Raw genomic sequence first — 24,571 nt, forward strand, 5'->3', positions numbered from 1 at the left:
CCAAACTTATCAAAGAGAGAAAAGAACCCCTGCAGCTTATGACAAAGAGAGAGTGTAATACTGAAATCTTGCCTTTTTCTGAGCGCAGAGATGCAGGTTGCTTCTTCTGTATCACCTTAGCTGAACAGTTTGTCTCAAAGCTTAAAGTTCCAAACAAATAGACATACACAAAAAGACCTTCACAAATGATCCCAAGTACCCGAAGACAGATCGTAAGAGGCAAGAGGACTGCAAATTCGAAATGAGCCTGGACTACATATAATCAACTATGTCCAAACAAAAAGACAGGAAAGGGAAGGGAAGGGAAGGGAAGGGAAGGGAAGGGAAGGGAAGGGAAGGGAAGGGAAGGGAAGGGAAGGGAAGGGAAGGGAAGGGAAGGGAAGGGAAGGGAAGGGAAGGGAAGGGAAGGGAAAAGGGAAGGGAAGGGAAAAGGGAAGGGAAGGGAAGGGAAAAGGGAAGGGAAGGGAAGGGAAGGGAAGGGAAGGGAAGGGAAGGGAAAAGGGAAGGGAAGGGAAGGGAAGGGAAGGGAAAAGGGAAGGGAAGGGAAGGGAAAAGGGAAGGGAAAAGGGAAGGGAAGGGAAGGGAAGGGAAGGGAAGGGAAGGGAAAAGGGAAGGGAAGGGAAGAGAAAAGGGAAGGGAAGGGAAGGGAGAAGGGAAGGGAAGGGAAGGGAAGGGAAAAGGGAAGGGAAGGGAAGGGAAAAGGGAAGGGAAGGGAAGGGAAGGAAAAAGAAGAAAAAGAAAAGGAAAAAGAAGAAAAGAAAAGAAAAGAAAAGAGAAAAGAAAAGAAAAAAAGAAAAGAAAGGCGTTTTACACCAAAGAACCGCTGCAATTTGAGTGGGAAAGCAAAACTCCTAGATCAGAACTGACATTGCGTTATGCCTCAGGGTAGGAACTAGGAAAACAGGGCTTGGGTCAACACTTTGCTCACTCAAATGGTAAAACAGCTCGGAGTGCCTGCTAAACACCAAGCATTCATACTGTGTGAGGAAGTAGGCTATTTTCAGAACCACTTCCTTGCACACCTCACTACACAACCCAGCTAGCGCCAGACACATTCAAGGAAGGAGGTGCCTTGCCAGACCCAAGGACGGACAGCCAACCGCCATTGGTCCACTTATTTCAGTCTTGGGAGGGCTACTGTTGATTCAATGAACTAATTCTGCCATCTGCCATATCAACCACTGATGATATAAAATCAAAGGGGTGACCTTATGCATTAAATTTGTTTTTTTTTAAAAAAAAGTACATATTACTTATTATGGGTGGCGCATAACATTTGGCCACATGCTGACTGCTGCTTTAGCACAAAGAGAGAAAAAGGACCTTCAGATAAGAAAATGACAACTCTTTATCCCCTCTCCTTTATTTTTAGGACTTTCAACAAAGAAAAACAAATCCAGGAAGTTTCCTTCAGCCAGTTATCCTCAAAGATAAAAGCTACAGAACATCTCAAAGCTAATGACACGGATGCATTCAACTTCTCACCGCCATTAGAAAACAAGCATCTTCAAAGGTTCAATGGGCAGAGCAGGGCAACATTTATCTTGTTTGTTTGGTTGTTTTTCAAGACAGGGTTTCTCTTTGTAGCCCTGGCTGTCCAGAAACTAGATTTGTAGACCAGACTGGCCTCAAACTTATGGAGATCCTCTGCCTCCCAAGTGCTGGGATTGAAGGTGTGCACCACCGCCGCCCGGCGACATTGATCTTTTCTGCCAAGAAGATGACACTTTTTTATTAAACAATTTTTTTCTTGATTTTTGAATGTTTGGGGACAGAGTCTCTCCATAGCACTGGTTGGCCTGGAACTCACGATGTAGCCCAGACTGCTTCCAATTCACAGCAACCCTCTCGTCTCTGCCTCTCTAGTGCTGAAACTCCAGGCACGCGCTGCGACACCTAGCTCTTGAGCATCAGGATTTTTTTTGTAGAAAATTATATGCAATGGATTATTATTCATCCATAAAGGATGAAGTGCTACTGTTTGTGACTAAATTAATGGAACTGGAGGACCGTAGACTGCATGAAATAAGCCACGCGCAGGAAAGCAAACACAGCATGTTCTTGCTCATTTGTGAGAGCTAAAAAGTTTACCTCAACATTAAGGGAAAAGGATACTAAATCCTAGAGACTGAGAGGGGGTGAGAGGTAAGAGAAAAGAGCAAATCGGATAATGGGCACCAAAATACAGGCAAGGAAAAATAAGTGTTGTTCTACAGCCCATTGGGTTGACTATAGCTCACACTAAGTTATGACATATGTTATGAAGAACAAGAAGAAAGCGCTCAGTACCTCCAAATATCAGACACTGTGTAAGAAAATAAAACTCAGTGTCCAGGAAGACGCCCCCAGCTAGGTCCTTGGGCAGCTGAGGAGAGGGTGCCAGAAATGTCCAGATCCTATTGCCATACTCATGAATATCTTGCATATCACCATAGAACCTTCACCTGGCATTGGATGGAGAAAATGACAGAGCCCCACATAGGAGCACCGGACTGAGCTCCCAAAGTTCTGATGAGGAGCGGATGGAGAGAGATAATGAGAAAGAAAGTCAGAACCATGAGGGATGTGTTCACCCACTGAGACGGCAGGACAGAACTAATGGGAGACCACCAAGTCCACTTGGAATGGGACTGATGGAACATGCGACCAAATCGGACTCTCTGAGGGTGGCTGATGGTGGAGGCTGACCGAGGAACCAAGGACAATGGCGATGGGCTTGGTCTCTACGACATGGACGGGCTCTGTGTGAGCCTTGTCAGTTTGGTTGCTCACCTTCCTGGACCTGGGGGGAGTTGGGAGGACCTTGGACTCAACATAGTGTAGAGAACCCTGATGGCTGTTTGGCCTCAAGAGGGAGGGAGTGGGGGTGTGGGTGGAGGGGAGGGGAGGGAAGGGGGAGGAGGAGGGGAGGAGATGGCAATTTTTAATAAAAAATAAATAAACTGGAAAAAAAAGAAAATAAAACTCACCCTCAGTGATCGGTGTGTACCATATCTATGGAATGAATTATCACACACTGTAGCCCATAAATAGAGTTATTACATGTTAATTAAAAAGAAAATTTAAGCATCCTGTTATTAACTCTTCCTTGGCTCATAATCGGAAGCATATCGTGAGAAATGCGAGAGGCACAACTGACCAGAAGTCTCCAGAATAGAAGTTACCGGAGGTCCACACATTAGCAACAGCAACTCCAAGTAGTTCTAAGACAGTTGTTAATTCCTTAAAGATGAGACACCACCCCCCCTCCTCTCACTCAAAATTCTCCTTGGAGAGAAGACCAACCAAGCAAGTGCTGCCTTGCCCAGTGGGCAACTGACTACGTCAATCAGCCAGATCTTGCTGGACTTGTTAGACCTGACCCAAAAGCAACAATTGCTTCAGTAATGATGCCAGGCATAGGCATAGCTAGCACAAAGCTGCCTAGCACAATGGAAATCCCTATTAATGGGGATCTCCAAAACCATGCCAATTATCCCCCTACTGCCAAGGAAGCAGGAACAGATTAAAGGCGCATGGGTAAAAGAAAGTCCCAAATACCTCTATGGCTTTACCAATATTTATGACCTCTTTGAATGGAAGCTGCCTGTCATGTGGCAGCGGAAGCTCTGAAAGACTTGAAATCAGAGTTTGAAGTGGGGCAGATGAATTGTCAAAGCGAGACACTTGGCTAGGAGAGCAAATGAAAAGCCAAGGCACAATAAGGCAGGGCGCCTGAAAGGGCCTCCTGGGGTCTTGCAGGGAAAGGGAACTGGCAGCATAAAATCCTGATGGGGGTGCCAGAAGTGCGGAAGCTAAGGAAAGAGATGGTAGGAGGAGGCCGGGCTCAAGGAGCAGAAGCAGGGCGAGTGTGAAGGCAGGCAGGAGCTGAGCAGACACCCGGGACAGCCTAGCAGCTACAACAGGACAGAAGCAAAGGTGTTACAAACTTGGACAAGGCCAAACTGCTGACTCCTGATGCAGTGTGACCAAGCAGAAAAAAAAATAAACACTCAGAAACCAAATTAAGGTTTAGAGCCCAAACTGCCACACTAACCAAACTTTGCAAATGACCAAACTTTAATTTCATCATCAGGAAAATGGAGACTTTTGCCTGCTCTGGGTTACTTTACCTTCCCCCAAAACATAATGTTTTGCCTGGTTAACTCATGACTGTGAGATCACAGATAAAACTCTGCTGAACTGAAAGATATGCTTAGTGGTGCTGGTGATAACACCCAGTCATGCATGCTAGGCACATGCTCCACCACTGAGCTACATCCCAACACCCCAAGGTCCTTATTTTTATGACACCACCTAACAAACAATATAATGGTGTCAAGCAATATATGTTAGTCCCCAACCTTAATTTGTTAACAGTGAAAATGCTCAGGTTTCTCTGTAGCTTTGTAGCCTGTCCTGGAACTTGCTCTACAGACCAGGCTGGCCTTGAACTCACAGAGATCCGCCTGTCTCTGCCTCCCAAGATTAAGGCCTTGCCACTGCCAGGCGACTGATTAGTGCAATTTTAGAGATAAACTCAAGCTCACAAAGCATTAGCTTCCTCATCTATGAACTGCAGGTAATAACACTTCCTTCTCAGATTAAGTTGAAGAATGAATATTAAATGACCTTATCAGAAAGAACATGAAATTAGCTTGGTAGGGAGGTGGAGGGGACCTAGGAGGAGTTGGGGAAGAAGAAAAAGAATATAATCAAAATAAATTATATAGAATTCTCAAAGAATAAATAAAATATCATTTAATGAAAAGACCTTGTGTATTGTAAAGTACTTTGGAAATGGTAGTTTACACTCTGAGGCAGGATCTTTCTCTCTCTCACACACACACACATACACACACGCACACACACACACACACACAGAAACTTTACTTGTTATCTAAGACAAATATTGTTACACTTAAACGCTAACTCGACTGTATTAGAATTATTTCTCCCTCACAGATTGAGAGTGGTCACTTAAAGTTACAGTTACCTTGATCTTCTATAGCTCCAGGTTCTGACATGCAAAAATCAACAAAAAACCATACAGCTTCAACTTCAGACTCAAGGAACCTTCCCCTACTCCATTTCAGCAGATCTGTAAACTGTGTGGTTGTACGCAGGCCCACAACTGGAGGTGCATTCTTGGCTAGAAGAACCCAAGAGACTCTCATAAGGTGCAAAGGGTTCTGAAAATAGAAATGCAGTTCCACAAACAGACGTTGGTGACGAGCAGACACTTCCAGTGTGCACTGTTGTGCACAGAGCACAGCGATGGGACAGATATTAGGTTCAGTCCTGATTCTGTGAATAAGTGACTCTAAGATATGCGTGGGCACCCAGTTTTCCTCATCTGAAATATGGAAGAGTTTCATGAAATGTCACAAAGGCCCTTTGCACTGTATGCATCTATTTCTGGCAAGATACCACTCATTGGTGAGAAACCAGGGGAAGGGGCATGGTGATACGGGCCTGTAATCCCAGAAGGATCATGAGTTTGTCAGAAGTGGGTTAGCCAGTAAGACATTGTCAGAAAAGGGGGAGGTAACAGGAGGGAAGGGGAGGGGAGGGGAGGGGAGGGGAGGGGAGAGGGGAAGGGAGGGGAGAGATTCCCATACAATGGTCCACACATCCCAGCTACTTAGAATATTAAAGTGGAAGGATTGCTGGAGACCAGTCTGGGCAATCTGGTGAGGTTCTCATCTCAAAAGAAAAAGAAAAGAAAGAATGAAGATGGTTAAACAGCATCTGCTCTCCACAAAGGAAAAGCAAACAAGATACCAAGAAACCCCAGCTTTCTCTCACCTTCCATTCTACCAGCACAACTGTGCCAGCTCTGGCTGGTTAGCACACGGCTCCCCAGCCTTTTCCCACCGAGTACCATTCACGGTCACCCCACAGAGCCTGAAAAGTCAGGCGTGGCGTGCACTACTGAAGGCGACCTCACCAGGTCAACTGAATGGAAGACTGCCATCCTGGGGTTTCAAGGACAAGAGAAATGCAACGTGTCCACTATGCAGGGACTCACAGCCCTCCTGTGTCTGATTCCTCTGCTCTAAAGAAAACTGTAACGGGCAAATGCGTAGATAGCACCTCCATGGACTGCTCCTCAGGGTCCTGCTCCGCCTAACAAATTAGGGACAGGTGAATTCAGCACTAGTCTCCTCCAGCTGTCCACTGCCACATGCACAGAACCTCATTTCCCAGTTGCAGAGAGAGGCATTTCCACGACAGCCTGGTTCTGGAAAGCGAGCTGGAAGCCGAAGTGTGGCCCTCCTGCTTCTGGGAAGTCCTTAATGAAAACCTTTTGGGAAAGAACTGCCTTTCGTGAAGTTCCTAATATGGTGCGGTACTGTTGGGCCTACTGCTTGCCACTTGTGAGAAATTCCATGCTGCCCTAGGACAAAAATAATGTAGGGAGGGGAAAGGAATTCGTCACCCCCATGAGTAATGCCACGCATTTCCCAGTGTATACTACAGGCTACACCAAAAGCAGCTGTTGCATTAGGTCAACAGATGAGCAGAGATGGGAGGCCCCTAGAATTATTACCCTACCAGCTCCTACTCTAGACTCCTAGGGAAGGAACAAAAAAGGGCAGGTGTCACATCGCCAAGATACATTACCATTCTATAGCAAGGGAAGAAAACACCATCAGAAGCTAATTAGGGTGGCGGGAGACTGCTGAACAGGGAAAACACCTGATCTCAGCCATGATCCAAAGAAGAAAGGACAACGTTTCACTAACATACTATCCTGCTGCTAACTGGGTCATTCCAAACAAGCACACTCCCAGGCACCAACAAAGAGCATCCAAACAGATGGAAGGAAGCAAGGTACCTGCTTCAGAGTACAGTGCAGAATGTGCCTGGAATGGGAAACCAGGAAATCCCATGCCAGTCCCAAATTGGACTCTAGCTCCTCCTGGTCACAGAAGGAATAATTCTCTCTCTCTCTCTTGGCTTCCTTTTGCCTAGATACACACCCAGTGCTACAGACGTGAATCTTTCAAAACAGCCTTTCAAGTCTGCTACAAGGGAGAACCAGAGACATATCTAAGTCTATGAGGCAAGCACTTCTGCTTTTCCAAACACAATGGCATTGTATGTTTACACACAGCTCAAAGTTCCTACTTAGGCACCGTAAAATTCACCCAGTGCACAGCCAGGTGGGTTTCAGTATACTCACAAAGCAGTACATCCACCATCATATTGTAATTAAGAAACGTGCACAACTCCAAACAAGACATTCCTCACCCATTGGCAGTCACAATACATTTTAACCCTCCAACCCTGAGAAAATACTAGCCTGGCGATACTTTAGCAGGTTGGCTTTCTGGAAGGGAATCATAAACAATATGTAGCTTTTTATGAATGGCTTTTTATTGCATTTTATTCACTTCAGTTAATGGACATTTATTTCCCACTTTTTGTCATTATAAATAATAATCCTGATAGATATAGACATAGAAAATAGAGTACAATTGTTCATTTGTAGGGTGATTGCCTAACCATTGTTGAAGAATTACAAAAGATTAGCAGCTAAACTTTCTAAATGGCTACAGCATGCTATGCACGCCAACAATAAATAGAAGTTGCAAATTCTCAAATAATATTTGCCATTTCACTGGACTCAACTGGTCATATTTTGTTTTGTTTTGTTTTTCCAGACAGGGTTTCTCTGTGTAACAGCCCCGGCTGTCCTGGAACTCACTTTTTAGACCAGCCTGGCTTTGAACTCACTGAGATCTACCTGCCTCTGCCTCCCAAGTACTGGGATAAAAAGCGTGCACCACTGCACCCAGCAAGGTCATATTTTTAATGTTTGCCCCTGTTAGTGCTTGTTTTATTTTTATGTTTATTGAGATACGCATGTGTGTGCATGGGTGCATACATGATACAGCATGCATATTTACAGGCCTCTGGTCTTTCCTTTCTCCACACTGGGTCCCAGAGATGGAAGTAGTCAAGCTGGAAGTTAAGTGCCTTTACCACTTGCCTGCCCGTTTTGCTTTCTGTTTTGCTTTTAATGATTGGATGGCCTTGAATTAACCAAGTGGCCGAGAATGACCTTGAGCTCCGGACACTCCTGCTTCGACCTCCTGAGGGTTAGAAGCGCAGGTGTGCGCCACCAGACTTAGCTACTTTCGTTATTTTTTCAAAGATATTTACTTTTAGTGCATTCGTGTTTCATCTGCATGTATGTCTGTAAATGAATATCAGATCCCCTAGAATTGGAGTTCCAGACAGTGGTAAGCTGCCATGTGGGTGCTGGGAATTGAACCTCGGTCCTTTGGAAGAACAGACAGTGCTCTTAACCACTGGGCCATCTATCCAGCCCCTACTTTTGTCATTTTTAATTGGATTTTGTTATTTAATTGTGAGTATTATTCCCATACATATACATACATGTGTATAAAACTCAGTGTGTGTGTGTGTGTGTGTGTGTGTGTTTTGTCAAATATAACTTTTCAGTTTCCCCTTTTTATTGAAGTGCACTAGAAGTTCTAGACAGGATAGTTGGGCTCCAATCTTTTTTTGTCAATAAAATTATTTCTACCACAAAATTGACCTTGTAGAACTCTAACTTACCAAGTTTCCCATTTGTCACCTGGCATCACAAATAAGAAATCACTGGCTGATCCAAAGTCAATAAGTTTGAAGACATCAGTTTCGTTCACGGTTTTACACTTTTAGTTCTTACTGGGAAGCATCTGATCCATTTCAGTGAGTTTCTAGAACCCAACAGTATGTTAGCGGATAGCCCGGTGGGCTGACCCAGCACCATCGGCTGATGCCTCTTCTTTCCACTCACTGATGAAACTCAACTGACCATCAATGTGAGGTTTCCTCCAATACTGTACTCCACTGACCTCTTAAGCCTTTATCGATGGCAATACATTCATTAGCATGGCTCAAAAAAAATATCAAAAGTCGAGTGGGGCAACTTCTCCGATTAAGTTCTTTTTCAAGATTGTTTTGCCTGACATGGGTCCCTTCCCTTCCATGTCAATGTTAAAATTGTCTGTGCATTTTGCCCGGTATGATGATGACTCATACCTCACATCACCCAGGAGACTGAGGCAGGGGGACTATCACAAATTCCAAACCAGCCTATACCACATAATCAATTACATGCCAGATTGAAATGGTGTAAGATGCTAATGAATTCCAATAACAAAGCTACTTGGCTAGAGATAGTGCTACATCCATGGATCAGGTGGAATATATTGCCATCATAACAAATTTTGTTGTGTTTTCATTGAAAATAGTTTTTTTTTGATATAATATATTCTGATTACGGTTTCCCTTCTCCCAACTCCTCATAGATCCTTCCCACTTCCCCAGCACCCAAAATCCACACCCTTTCCTTATCTCATTAGAAAATACAGTCATCTAAAAATTAAGAAGAAAATAAGCTACAACAAAAGCAAAGCAGAATGGGACAAAACAAAGGGACAAGAAAAACAAAGAGCCAAAGAAAAAGCACCGGAAACACATATAGACAGTGAGACACACACGTTCGTACACACAGAATCGGAAAACATAATACATCAGCAAAAGATTTGTAAGGTGAAAAAAGAAATGCCCAGACAAAGTGCTGTGAGACAAAAAAAAAAAAAAAAAAAAAAACCCTCCCAAAATACAAGTCAGTAAGATCATTGTGTGTTGCCCATCTACTGCTGGCCTGAAGTGTGCTTTGTATATAGTCAGTGAGACTCCACTGGAGAAAACGAATTTTGCCCTTGCTAACAGTTCTCAGTTAGAGAGAGCTTCTGGGTTAGGGATAGGGTCTTGTGTCTATCTCCCCTCTCAGCACCGGGATGCCCTCTGGCTTAGCCCTGTGAGTACTGCCACAGTCTCTGAGTTCATAAGTATATCAGTTCTGATGTCTCTAGAAGGCCTTGTTTCCTTAGTGTCTTCCATCCCATAGTAAGCCTTTAGCTCACAACCATTCAATCTTCTTCCCCTTCAGTAGATCTTTCATCTCTTTCAGTGATTTGGGGGTGGGGGGGACTAGGCCTTGCTCATGCCAGGCAAGCCCTCTCACCATAACACTTTTTCCCCGGCTCTCAACGATGTTTTGTAATTTTCAGTGAAAAGGTCATGGACTTCTTTTCAATGTATTTCTAATTAGGTCAGCAAGATGGCTCAGTAAATAAAGGCACTGCACATGGTAGACACCCATGGTCGGCACACATGGTAGACACCCATGGTAGAAGCAAAGAACTGACTCGCATGCGCACACATACAGACATAAATGAATATCATAATTTTATAAATTTTCATTTGTAAAGATTTTATTCTTTTGGTGCTATTATGAATATTTTTCTTAATTCAAATTTGGAACCGTCAACATAGAAAACTGCAACTGACTTTTCTATACCACCTAGTATCCTATAACCCTCCCTGCTACACTTAGCGCCTTGAGTAATCCTCTCCAAATTCCCTAGGCTAGTCTACACACCAGTGTTTCTCAACCTGTGGGTCATCACCCCTACGGGGGCGGGGGGCTGCATATTAGCTATTTATACTACATTCATAACAGTAGCAACATTACAGTCATGAAGTGGCCTCGAAGTAATTTTATGATTGGGGGTCACCACAACATGGGGAGCTGTGTTAAAGGATCGCAGCATTAGGAGAGTTGAGAACCACTGCTCTACACATTACCATGTCCTATGATGACAGAGATAGTTTTATCATTTTCTCCCATCCAAATGCTTTTAATTACTTTTCCTGCCCCATCTCCCTGCCTAACTAAAACAATGATATGTCATAGCATACAGGCTGGAACTCTCAATTATTTCTTTCATGTTTTGGACCAAACACTTCCTCGACCTGACTGCTGTAGAACTATCAGGTAGCTGTGATGTCAACACCCTGGAGATAGAGCTGTTCCCAGCAAACCAACAGTGCTAGGTGCCATGGTAAGCAGCCCCATGAATGAACCTGTCCTAGTCATCTGCAAAGGTGACTAAATACAACAAGGCTCTGGGTATGGGACTTTTTGAGGAGCCAAAATCCTATCTTGCCTCCCCAGATATGCAAGGCTACCATCACTATGAAGCTTTAGTTTTCGACACTACCCTAGAGGTAAGGAGGAGGTAATGGGAGGCTACAACACAGCTGTTAGAGAGGTCACCAGATTTGCTTCAACAAGCAACCACATAGTATTTTTGCCTTTAATAGATAACTAGGGTTCTGAAAATTGTGATTTGACCTTGTTGTGCACGGATGGTGTCCATTTGCTTTTAGGCAGAAGTGGCTTTGGGGCTTCTTCAGTCACAGTCCATCCAGGGGCATTTAAAACTTAAGCTGGGATCTAGCTATGTAGCCAGGGTTGGCCTCAAACTTAGAGTCCCCAAGTGCTGAGATCACAGGCACGGACCTTGAGGCCTGGTCTCATCCAGATATAATACCGAAGGAAGCTCGTCACAGAGTAGCTAAGATTTGCCTATAATGGAACACACTCCTAAAGAGACAGAAATTGGAGGAAGTACTGAAATAGTCATCTTTTAAAGGCTAGACAAACTATCGACACTGCTTGCCTCCAGGGAGAAAAATTGGGGAAGTATGACAGAGGAGGAGAAAAGAGAAACAGGCCATGGAGACACATAACCGCAATCTCACCACTTTAGAGACTCAAGTAAGAGAAACAGAAGTCGGATGCCAGGGGCTACAGAGACAGCAGTGCCATTAAAGTGCCTGAGGGCCTGAGTTCAGATCCCCCACCCCCTGCGCTTACGTAAAAACTAGATGTGGCAGTGTGCACCCGTATCACCAGCAGCACTGAGAGGACAGAAACAGAAGGATCCCTCAGAACTGGTGAGCATCAGGTTCGATGAGAGGCCCTGTCTCAAAAACTAAGGTGAAGGGCAAGTAAGACGGCTCAGTGGACGAATGCGCGAGTCACCATCTGGACCTACACAGTGGACCTACACAGTGGAAGGAGAAAACAGACTCCTGCAATCGTCGTCTGATATCCATGCATGCTCGGTGACATGCTTACGCCCACACAGTCATACATACACAACACAGCAAATAAATTAAAGTGTAGTAATTTTTAAAAAGAAGGTAGATATGCAAACAAACAACTACATAACACACAAAAAGTAAAAGGAAATATTTTAAAAGTAGAAGGCCAGCCTAATCTACATAGTAAGACTTTCTCTCAAAACACCAAAAGGAAGAAATAAAATATCAATGTCTTGTTAAGTACTAAGGCCATCACCACGGTGGTGAAACACAGGTCTGTTTGACTTAGGTACTCTTCCTCCTTGGTTTCTCCTTACCAATAGATAACACATTGTCACCGTCAAATTCCCTTTCCTTACCCCACAAATCTCAACTTCAAAAGATACGACAGGCTACGTATCTCACCCTGAACTTCCTCTTCATACCCCGTCTCAAAACTGTCTTGACATAAGTGGATAACTAAATATTTAATATGTGCTCCAAGAGAGCAGGGTCTCTAGCATCCTGACTCACACCCTCTCCCTAATCTCCAGGGCAGCACTAACACGCAGTAGGTGAGTAGTAAATCTTTGTGGAATTAAACTGAATTGCCTTTACACTGCCCAAGGTTCTAGGATGTGGAGGAAGCCTAGTAACACCTCACAAGGATCCTCTGGCTGACTAGAAAAGAAAACTCAGCTTGAGATTTCCAGGGTACTCGCCTGGAAAACTGTGTATCTTTCCAGATCCTCGTGAGCTTTTAGGAAAATTCTCTGGTGCTTGATTAGAGAAACAGATGCCAGATTAAACAAATGACTTGGGCTATGTTGGAGAGTCATTTTCCTTCACCATCCTTAAGCCTGATTGGAAAACTTGTCTTAATAGGCGAGTCAAGCTAAACCCATTAGCGCCGCGGCACTGCTCCTCCACTCCGAATAAAATTATTGCTCACAAACTGCCACATTTTCCCACCATACTTCCCACTACCCTCAGTCCAGCTACTCTGCAATGTAGGTCTTCAGAAGACGTCTAACAGACACGGTAATGCAGCTGCACTGAATCCCACTGAGCGCTTCCACGCCTACTAAAAAGCAGTCCTAGCCGGGCGGTGATGGCGCACACCTTTAGTCCCAGCACTCAAGAGGCAAAGGCAGGTGGAGCTCTGTGAGTTCAAGGCCAGCCTGGTCTAGAAGAACTAGTTCCAGGACAGAGAAACCCTGTCTCGAAAAACAAAAAAAAAAAAAAAAAAAAAACACAAATAAATAAATAAATAAAAACTCCTAAATCACACACCAGTAAATTGATCAGTTTATTCTGGGGGCCTAAAACAACTCGGTATGCTCAATGGCTCAATGGTGTTACATAAGTATCACTAAGATAATGACAGTTGAACTTGTGAGTAAAAGCATACACTACATCACACTCCAGTGTATCATGGCTCTAAACCCACCTCCAAAGAGACTCCCAGCTATTCTGGGCAGAATTAAAAAGCATCAGATTGACATCTCTCTCCAAAAACACTCAACAAGTTCACACTCAAATAAGCCAATGTAATTCAAGTTGTCTATCCATGACAGATGTTTGGTTTTTCTTGTGGCCTGTTCTCCTAGAGTCAAGATGCACTTGCTTGATTTTGGCAGAACCATCTCAGGGAGTTTAACTTTCTGAGTAAAGCAACGGTAACCAGAAAACAGAAGGCTAAATCCAAAAGGAACCCTCGTGATCACTGAGTAGACCTCTAATTCTACAAGAGAGAAAACCTATACTCAAAAGTCAAGGTTTACTAAAGACCACACAGGCTGTTAATAGCAGGCTTGGAAACGGCCTTTCCTCCCAGGAAAGCAATCCAAACATAGGCACTCAAGTTACCGAATTCTGAACTGAAAAGGTACCAAAGGTGACTTTACTGTAAATATGTAAAACTCTTCAAATGTATATGAAAAAAAATGTATATGTTTTTTGTTTTTGTTTTTGTTGTTGTTTGGTTTCTCGAGACAGGGTTTCTCTGTGTAGCCCTGGCTGTCCTGGAACTCACTCTTGTAGACCAGGCTGGCCCCAAACTCACAGAGATCCGCCTGCCTCTGCCTCCTGAGTGCTGGGATTAAAGGTGTGGGCCACTAATTAACTTTCAAAACAAAAGTGTAGACTGTAAGAAAGCAGTTTTCTTTTAAAATATTAAGACTAAGGTATCAAAATTACACACATTATACTATAACCATTTTATCAACTTCATGTACATTTTTGGTATAGAATGTGTCTGTGGTGGTCAAGGTTTATTTTTAACATGACGGAATCGAGAATCAGTGGGAGATGGGCCTCCAGCAAGCCTGTGCTAGGTTATCTTGATTTATCTTGATTAGGTGATTCTGGAAGACTCCTCTTAACTGTAGGCAGGAGCATCCATGGGCGGGGGATCCAGGACTGTAGAGAAGGAGAGGAGGGACTGGGCAGCAGCACACATCCATATTTCGTGAAAACTGATGTAAACATGAATTCTGTAGCTCGACAAATCATTCCTTTTTTAAAATTGTTGAACTACAATACCCAATGGAAGTTTAGAAGTGAAAGCTACACAGCTATGTAGAAGTCCTATTCCTTCCCCATTTCTATTTCACAGAGCACATCACGTCCATCTAGGATCCTTTGCCATCATACTATACTCCTCCCTTTGCTGAAGAGAAAACAGGTTCTAGTCTCTGAAAACCTCTCTCCCCGAAGGCTGGCACACTCCCTTTCCCAAGCATATAAGAGGCCAAGACTTCTTGGCTAATAAATCTAGATGATTTAGCTCAGGGACTGCAATTCATTCAGTCTAGCCTACAGACAACGCTGGATTGTGCTGGAAACACAGCTCAGTGGCAGAGCATTGCTCTAGCATGTGTGAGGCCCTAGGTTCAATTTCTAGCATTGTAAAAAGGAAAAAAAGTTTTCTTCAGCTAAAACACTAAAGAGAGACTATGTGGGTGTTATGGTATATACCTGTAACCCCAGAATTTAGGAGGCTGAGCAAGAAGATTGCTACAACTTCGAGGCTAGCCTGGGTTATATAGCAAGACTCTGTCACATCAAAAAAAGAAAAAGAAAAAGAAAAAAAAACACCAGCAAATGAACATTTAAAAATCATTAAGTAAGAATGTGACAGCTTTTGGAGGGTGGTGAGACTTGGATTTTCCCCACAGATCCTCCAGACCCACTAACCTCCCCATTTCCAGCGACTTCATCCTTCTCTCTTCTCCTGTGAGCCGGGATCCTTGAATCCACAGCAGACACAATTTATAGCATACCAAATCAAATCATTTACTAGAAAATGTGAGATATGGCATTCCAGTCTACCAATAATTATATTAGCTGGATTGCCAGCAAAAGTCCACTTAACCTAAGTAGCTTTACCAAAGGTCTGAAAACTGCAGCTGGTAAAACAAAACCAGTTTACTATTTTTATATGTTACCCTCCCCCCGGAAGCACTAAAAATGGCTTTCACATTTTAGGGAAGTTTTCTTTTGATTTTTTTTAGGCACAGGATCTCTGTTACATCCCAGGATGTCCTACAATCCATTCCGTTCCAGGTTTGCTTTGAACTCTCAGCTTTCCTGCCTGTATCTCCTGACTGCCGGGTGCATATGCCACCACTAGTGATAGTTGTAAAACTTGACAAAATTCTAAGGAATAAAATACCACGACATGAGAAAAGTGTCGGAAAAAAATCACATTTCCATTTAGTAAGTTTTCCTAGAGTGCTTCTTTCACTGAGGCTGCTTTCAGACAACAGCAGATTAATTGTGTGTGAATGCATGGCATTAAAGCCTAAAATATATGTAATATGATATTTTACAGACAAGATTTATTGATCCTGAGCTATATTAAAAATATGGTGATACAGGTCTATAATCCCAGCACTCAGGATGCTGAGGTGGGAGAATTTTGACCTTAACGCCTACCAGAGCTACACAGAGAGATCATCTCAAATATTATACTCTAAAGTTGGGTGTGGTTGCTCATTCCTGTATACCCAGCATTCAGGAAATTGGAGCAGGAAGATTATAAAGTTTGAAGTCAGCCTGGGCTACTTCAGCATGCTCCAGGAAAGCCTGGGCTACAGAACAAGATCCTGTCTTTAAAAAAAATATATTAAATGCCACAAATATAGTCGAGTTTGGTGGCACACCCTTCTAATTATACCTCTGGAGACAGTGACAGAGAAAGATAATGAAGTCAAGGCCAGCCCAGGATACACAGTGAATTCAAAGTAAGCCTGAGTTACATGAGACCCTGTCTCAAAAAACAGTCAGAAACATTTGTATAAGAATGCTAACTTGGGGGCTGGAGAGATGGCTCAGTGGTTAAGAGCACTGGCTGTTCTTCCCGAGGTCCTGAGTTCAATTCCCAGCAACCACATGGTGGCTCACAACCATCTGTAATGAGATCTGGCACCCTCTTCTAGCGTGCAGGCAAACATAGAGGCAGAATGTTGTATACATAATAAATAAATAAATCTTTAAAAAAAAAAAAAAAAAAAAAAGAATGCTAACTTGTTATTCTTGATAAGCTCTCAGTGACTTTTACTAAAATACAGCAAAAACTACACTCCTGCCTAGCCATTTCCTTTGGCATAGCCTGTCCATAAAGTATAACATCTAGAAAAAACTTCAATTAAGGAATCACTGGTAGACGGGAACAGTTTAATAAATCACAGTGCTGTTAATTCTGGCAAGCTCCAATTCTATTTCCTCCTTTGTTTCCTCTGTCTTCCACCAAGAAATGAGCTCTCTCCCTCTCTCTAATGTCACATACAATCATGTCCACCATCCAACTCTAAAGTTCTCAACTTTAATACCTTATACAACAGTAATTTCTCCTCTACATATCTCCCCTACTAGTCTTGGAACTTCTTGGGGTCAATATCCACCTGTGACTCACTCTGTGTGCCTAAGAGTCATCTGAACAAAGATTAGAACATAGTATGCACCCAGGAATTTACTGAATGAATGGTATTTAGTCCATGAACTATATATAGACTACATGAAGTGTCTCAGGTTTCTGGGGCCATATAAGCAATGGGCCATATGATTTATACTGAACAATGCCTAGCCTCAGTGTTCAGCAAGTATTCACTAACATCAAAAGGACTACAACTGTCACCATCAAAAAGGAGAGGCGCAGGGATATAGATTAGTAGGAGAGGGCATGTCCAGCATGCATAAGGCCCTATGCTCTATCCTCAGCACACATGCATACACATAAGCATGCACAGAGGGAGGGAGCGAGGGAGGGAGGGAGCGAGGGAGGGGGAGAGGGAGAGGAAGAGAAAGTCAGCAAAGGATCACAGAAAAGCAGGCAACACAGTCTATATTTCAGAGGGATGGTGGTTTATTTTCTATTAGCTTAAGTTATAATCGTTATATGCTCCAAAAATTATAAATAAATCACATTTGTGGGGGATCAGGCACCCATCAGAGGAGGCAGCTATTGGAACATCAATTACCTCTGAGCATGGAATTAAATAAACTTAAGTATTTGTGCCAGCTTGCTTTCTGTTGTTGTGATAAAAACACTGGCCAGAGCAATTTGGGGAGGAAGCAGTTTATTTCTGCTTATAATTCCCAGGTCAAAGTCCATCTTTGATGGCAGGAACCTGGAGGCAGGAACCGAAGCAGAGGATAAGGGAAATGACACTGCTTTCTGGCTTGCTTGTTTACATCATCCACTCAGTACCAACTGCCCAGAGGTGGCCAGAGGTGGCACTGCCCATAGTGGGCTGGGACCTCCTACATAACAATCAAGAAAATCCCCCTACTGACTTGCCTTCAGACAATCTGATGGAGACAATCCCTCAAGTGGGTTTCCCTCTTCCCAGACAACTCTGGCTGTGTCAAGTTGAAAAACAACAACAACAACAACAACTAACCAGCACAGAATTCAAACAGGACCACATTTAACACACTAATAGCCACACATACATGTTGCTTAAAGTTTATCCAGAGCTCTATGCAAACATTACACAGTGGGATAAAGTACTGACATCAGGTTTCCCCTGGGCTAACAACTAGAAGGAAAATTACAAATGAGTTTTGCAGCTCAGTGTGTCATGTCTCAAGGTTTGCAAGAAAGCTTGCCATTTGACTTAATACCCAAATTAGTTAAATGTCAATCATTGTCCTGCCTTTTATTGCCAGGTTCCAGATGCTAAGATGGATTCATGCACATGAATACAAAACTAATTAATGAGTTGTGCCCAGATGAGTGAATTTTTTTCATCAAGATAACAAGGAAAGAGACGGTTTCCAACTACTTCTATTTATGTATCTTCTTTCGGAACTTTACTGAAAATTATACACTCATCAATAGATATATTAATAACCAAAAGACTATCAACAATGTGCCTTTTTTAGTAATTTCCATTTTACAAAACTTTTTAGAATTAATTCCCTTGATCCCAGTAGTGGTGGCGCATGCCTTTAAGCTCAGCACTTGGGAGGCAGAGACAGGCGGATCTCTGTGAGTTCGAGACCAGTCTGATCTACAAATTGAGTTCTAGAAAAGTCCCCAAAGCTACAGGGAAACCCTCTCTCAAAAAAAAAAAAGAATTAATTTCCTTGAGACTCACAACTACCCCGTGAGGTGGATATAATTACCACCATTATTATAGCAATTTTTTTTAAAAAAATTTCAGTGCTATGGAAGGAATACAGGGTCTTACACTTGACAGGCAAACATTCTAATACTGAGCTTCATGCCCAGCCCACCACCAATTTCATATTGTATAAATTTCCTGTTGTACATTACCATAAAGTTAACCAGTGTTTACTTAATTTGGGATAGTTTCACATTTTTCTCTCCTTAGAGATTTTTTTCTTGATTTTTGAACTACATTTCACAATTGAAATGGTTTGTGCCAGATCACAAAATGGGGAAGCCACAACTGTATCCCAGGTCTTCGAAATCCAATCACAGTGGGATATTCTCCTCTTTTTTTCACTTAGGAGGAGCACACCTGTTTTGCATCCATCCTACCTACCAGGAAAAATGTGGTTGAGCAGTCACAGCCTGAAAAAGCAGTGTGTGGGGAACAAGGACTTCTATGATAAAGACGGTAGGAAACAATTCCATCTTTGCCTTTAGCTACTCAAGTATTTAAAAACTATGGAGCTTAAAGAAAAGTAGTAAGGCAAGAGTTAGTCATCTGGGCTTTAATATCTCCCCATTTTGACTCTGAAATAGAAAAGCAGCACAAATATTAAAGAACCCCTAGCCTAGAGCAGCAAAAACTTGAGCCTGCATAGTTGCTATATCTTCCCACTCTTAGTCTCAGAAATAATAGAAAGGAGAAAACGCACTTTTGCCTTTTAATTTGCAAAACATTTGCATGCTTATAAACCAGCACTTGGGAAGCTAAGGCAGAAAGATGAGCGGTTAAAGGCAAGCCCAATCTTTTGATTGCAAGGCAATCAAAATCTACATTTTGAGACCCTATCCCCCCCCCAAACCAAGACCTACATATGTAGCTAGTATATGCAAAGATCTGAATGCATTCCCCAGAACTGGAAATAAATAAATAAATAAATAAATAAATAAATAAAAGATAGATAGACAGACAAACACTTTGCCTTTCCCCGAAATGTTTTACTGAACTGATATTTTTTCTTACACAGCTTAATCACTTGGATATGACTTAGCTGTTCATTTTTAGCACAATTTCAGCTTGCCATACATGTCATTAAAAACTACCTCCTGACTAGCACTTTTACATTGGGCTTTCTTTGATGGTGACTACTACACCAGGCAGTTCGCATTAAGAAGAAATCTGCAATGCAAACAGTCCCCTTTTCCTTTCACAGAGCCCTCAAGCTTCCATGTCTGTGGCACAACCTCCATATCCTCAACCTCTCAATGAACTCTGTTAAGAGGAGACACACCCAAAAAGCCTGGCCTACGAGTCTGCAAGGCTCAGCATTTCAAATATTCCATCTTTAAGGTGCTAACACAAGTTTGCTATTGTCAAGGTGACGTGACAACAAAGCATTAAGTGATCAAACCCAATTAAAGAACTCGAAGGAACAGTTTCTGACCAAGAGTGGCCAGACCACCACGAACCGGAACTGCTACAGAGAAATGCTGGCTTACAGCAGTTCTTGTGGCACCAAAGCTTTTTAAGAGTCTCTCCATTGCTGCTTGGCTTTACCAGCTTGACACAAGGGTCCACACAACCTTGACATGGGATGGGGTCGGGGTAAATCCACTCAAAACAAAGTTAAAGGCATAGAGGGAGTCCTACAAAACGACTGTACCTTTCACGGTTATCTTTCAGCCAAGGAGAGAAAAAATACTTAATCATCACTTCTTAATCATTACCCTCCATTCTTCTAGGTATATAATTTGACACAGAGGGTTGCCTTCCTTAGACTTTCTTTGGGGATATTTATTATTCTTTCTTTTTCTCGGAGCCTCCTGACAACCAGTAGAAATAAAAGGCTACACACAGAGAAGGAAAAAACAGTCCCACAGCTGAGGAAACTGTGACCACTGAAAAAGCAAAGCTAGGTAAGGTCCTTTCAATGTAACAGCCCCACACTCTACCCCTGTAGTTTACACCCAGGGGATCTGGGCCCCTTGGACCATGAACTTGACAGGTCTTTGTTCAACACTGAAGCAGAATTCAGTAGTATGTGAAGGCAACCAAGAATCCTGAACATGGACTGACAATGTATAACAGTATATAAAAGAAGAAAATCTCGGGGGAGGGCAAAGGTGCTCTCCTTAGAAAATGATTTGGGGAGGGTAATTTCTTTAATGCCCTACAATTTTCTGTAATAACTAGAGGCTAGAACAAAAGTCATTATAACGGAGCTCTTAGCCTTAATTCCCAATTCTTTAGGGGGTGCTGGGGTAGTTCCTTGGTCAGCATGGAAGTCACTTTGTACCAGCCAGGGGTGCTATGCATGCCTGACAGGCTGGCAGACTCTCATTTTCAATAAGGAGCTGGTAAGTAAGAGTAACTGCAAAATAAGAGGGTCCCTGTCCGGGCTGCATATTAAGTCTTAGAAGGTCGGGGCCACCAAAGGGAAAGGCCCAAAGTTCTGCTTGTCTTCAACACTTTCCACTTCTACTGACCCCACACCCAAAGGTTTGGAAACCCATCAGACTCAGAGATCCTCCCATCCCCCTGTGGGATGGAAAGGTTTAAAGGCCAGAACCACCTACTCACAGAAACGGCTCATGGAAGCCTTCCACTTACTTCTCATAGCGCTGATAAGCGCGCTGCCGTCCTTGATCACGTCTTTGATGAATTTATTGGTCCTTTCCAGCTCCTGTTCATAACACTTGAGCCTCTCGCGGAAATCGGGGCTGTCGAGGTAGCAGTCGCTGAACTCCAGCGGGGGATGCCCCATGGTTATGGTAGCGGAGGGACTAGGGGTTAGAGACAAAGAGCGAGAGCATCAGTGGCACAATCAGCGGAATAGACCTAGTGGCTTACGTTCAGGCTCCACTTTTAGACGACTCAACCCCACTCCCTTTGGAGGACAGGTACCTGTTCCAATGGAACTCTTGGGAGCGCCCGCTGGTGTGTAGCAGGAGCGCGTAGTCCGGTGGTGGCTGCGGGTGACCAGGAATGCTTACCAACGCCTTCTGACGCCGGCAGGGTGCAGCCTAGCGAGCAGCACGCCCCCTGGTCATCGCCTCCCCGAAGCACAGCGCTGAGTCCCGGGCAGCCCAGGGTGGAGGCGGGGAGAGCGCGAGTGCGGGGGGCCGCCTCTCTGCGCTCCCAAGCCAACCAGCCCAGGCTTCCTTCCCTGGCTCCCCGAGCGGAGGACCGCGCCTCCCCTCCCCCTTCTTAAAGCCAATGCCACTGCTTCACGCTGGCCAAACCCCAAGCCCGAGACCGACCGACCGCACAGGCTCCCTTCAGCTGTCTTCCTCAGGGTCTTCGGGGCTCGTCGCCCACAACTCGGCAACTGCCACGACCGCCTACTCGTTCCTGGGAGCCTGCAGGCTGTCGGGTTTGGCGCTTAAAAGGTTAAACCCGGCGGCCAAGGAGACGTAGCTTTCCTCCAACAACAGGGCAGCAACAGCGGGAAGAGGAGGGCAACAGCGCTACGCACAATAGCTGTGGGAGCCTGGCGCTTCCCTACGGAAACTGGGGAGCAGTCAGCGCCCTAGGACTCCATCTGGAAAGCGTGGCGGCCTGGGAGATGTAGTCTTTCCGTTTGCACGTCCCATGACTCCACCCTGCGGTCTCCCACCAACCCTCCAGGGTGGCCGCTCTCCCAGAACTACTTCCCTAAGTCGGCCTCAGGCACAGCGATCCTAGAGGGGCAGGTGTACCGCCCCGGCCCCCAGGTTGCATGCAAAGTTTCCCTAACTGCCACAAAAACTCAAAAGGATGGATGGTAGGAGGCAGTCTCTCTGCAGTATTTGGCTGGAGTGCCCTTTCTTTTTTGGTCCTCTTTCAACCTTCCTCTAATCCACTGACTCTTTTCCTACTTTTCCTGTGTCTCTTAGAACATACAGTACAGATACTAATTCTCATTGGTGCCTACTGTAGGATCTGTGTTAGGCCCAGAACCCCTTGCTGAGGAGACAAAGACCAACAAGTTTGGACTAAAGGTATACTGTGTGACTCACTGAGCCACACTACAGCTTCCAAGCTGAAATTTTGCTTGTCTGTCTGTTTGTTTGTTTGTTTGTTTTTGGTGGTGGTGGTGGTTTGGTTTTTTGGTTTCTTGGGGGGTTTTTTGTTTTCGTTTTGTTTAGTTTAAAAATTTGGGGTGGGGGTTTGCAAAGGCAGAGGGCAGAAGCAAGGGGACAGGGAGTTGAGTGCCATCAGGATGCACCATATGAAGTCCACCAAGAATCAATAAAAAGTTAACAAAAGGAAAAGAAAAAGAAACAAAGGCCATAGCTAGTTTTGAACTTTTTCCTGAATAGGGCCTCAGAGACTGTTTTCTGTGACAAGTCAATTCATAGGCTGATAATCTGTGTTAATGGGGGACCTAAAAAGAGGTTACTATCAATTGTCTTGCAGTTTATCCAAAGGCCTTACATTTATTGTCTATTATAGGGAAAGCTGGGCTCTTTTTAAAGACAACTCTCCAAGAATAGCTACAATTAGGAAAACTGAGAAATAGTATGCACTAGGACAAAAAAGATCTATTTGATTTTGCAACAGTGCTTACATTAAATTACATCAATAAACACCAGAATACAGAGTTAAAAATACAGTAATAACAGCAAACCTACCTGTATTAATGTCTAGCTGCTTCTGTAACAAATTACCACCAAGTCGGTGGCTTCAATGAACATAAATGTATTATTTTATAGTTATGGGAGTAAGAGTTGGAAATGAGCATCACTAAGCTAAAGTCCAGGTGTCAGAATGGCTATGTTCTTCTGGACTCTAGGTTAGTATCCATTTATTTACCTTCTGCAGTTTCTAAAAGCTGCCCTCAAACTGTCCTCAAAACCAGCAATGGTTGCCAGAGCCTTTCTCGTCCTCCATTACGATGACCGTGACTTTCTTGCCTTCTCTTTTCCTTTCCTTACATTAAGTTCCTGGGATAAGCCAGGCTCATCATTTATCACATGATCCTTAGTTTAACCACATTTACACAGTCCTTTTTGTCTTCAAAACAGCCCTGTGTGGTTGGCATTCTTATACCATTGAAGGCTGTAGAAATTGCATCAAAGAGCAGCTGATTTGCTCAAGGACAATGCTAATGCTAGGCAAGTGCCCTACGAACTGATCTACACCCCCCAGCCCTATTTCCTACTCTTATTGTTTTAAAGGTTAATAAGTGCTGAGGGGTGGAACTTGGTTTGTAAATCCCTCACCTCAAATGACCAAGACCCTGGTTTATTAGGTGTTTTGTTTTGTTGGATTTTTTTAAGAGACTGAATGGCCTCAAACTCATACCAATCTTTCTGCCTCTGTGTCCTTAGTGCTATATATATGTGCCACCATGGCGTTTGATAGCCAGTACAGCAAGGCAAAACAAAAGCAAAGACAGAAAAGCAAAGGATTACATTTCATGAGAAAATACCCAAAGCAGACTTTAAATGCACTGTGGGTGGAGAAATGGAGGGGTTAACAATGTGATTTTTTTTCCACACTGTCACGTTTCTTTTTGGCAGTCATTCATTCATTTGCTAAGCATTGTGATTGCATTTTGTTATGCTTGTTTGTTGGTTGGTTTTAAATAAATATTTTATTTTTTATTTGTTTGCTTGTTTGTTTGAGATGGGATTTAACCTCCAATACTGTCCTAAGACACCTTTCACTTAGCCCAGGTTCGCCTTAAACTCCAAATCCTTCAGCGTTTGCCTCCTGAGGGCTGTGATTGCAGGTGTACGCTAGCTATCCTATCCAAGTCTTACGATATGTGACACTGAGCTTCAAATATTCAAAGAAAATCAAAATATAAATTCTCACCTCCCTGTCCCCTTGCTTCTGCCCTCTGCCTTTGCAACCCCCTCCAAATTTAAAAACTAAACAAAACAAAAACAAAAAACCCCAAGAAACCTGGAAATGGTTACATTGCTCTGCCATATGATTTCCCTTTGACACTGTACATTAGTACTCAAAGAATTTTGTCCTCTCATAAAATGTTTTTACCTAAAAGACTGCTATTGATTACCATA

At 43.5% G+C, this 24,571-nt stretch overlaps 1 protein-coding gene across 1 annotated transcript in view; it reads right to left on the reverse strand.

Annotated features, from left to right (window-relative positions):
* Window positions 1-22,049, reverse strand: part of Ophn1 (oligophrenin 1) — a 338,469-nt gene extending 316,420 nt beyond the window's left edge. Inside the window, 2 exon segments of the mRNA XM_042054391.1 lie at window positions 21,171-21,343; window positions 21,465-22,049. Of these exon segments, the coding sequence (XP_041910325.1) occupies window positions 21,171-21,324 (154 nt within the window). The 5' untranslated portion in view covers window positions 21,325-21,343; window positions 21,465-22,049.
* Between the last annotated feature and the right edge of the window lie 2,522 nt (window positions 22,050-24,571).

Source organism: Arvicola amphibius, chromosome X, assembly GCF_903992535.2.
Source record: "Arvicola amphibius chromosome X, mArvAmp1.2, whole genome shotgun sequence".
Lineage (NCBI taxonomy): Eukaryota > Metazoa > Chordata > Mammalia > Rodentia > Cricetidae > Arvicola > Arvicola amphibius.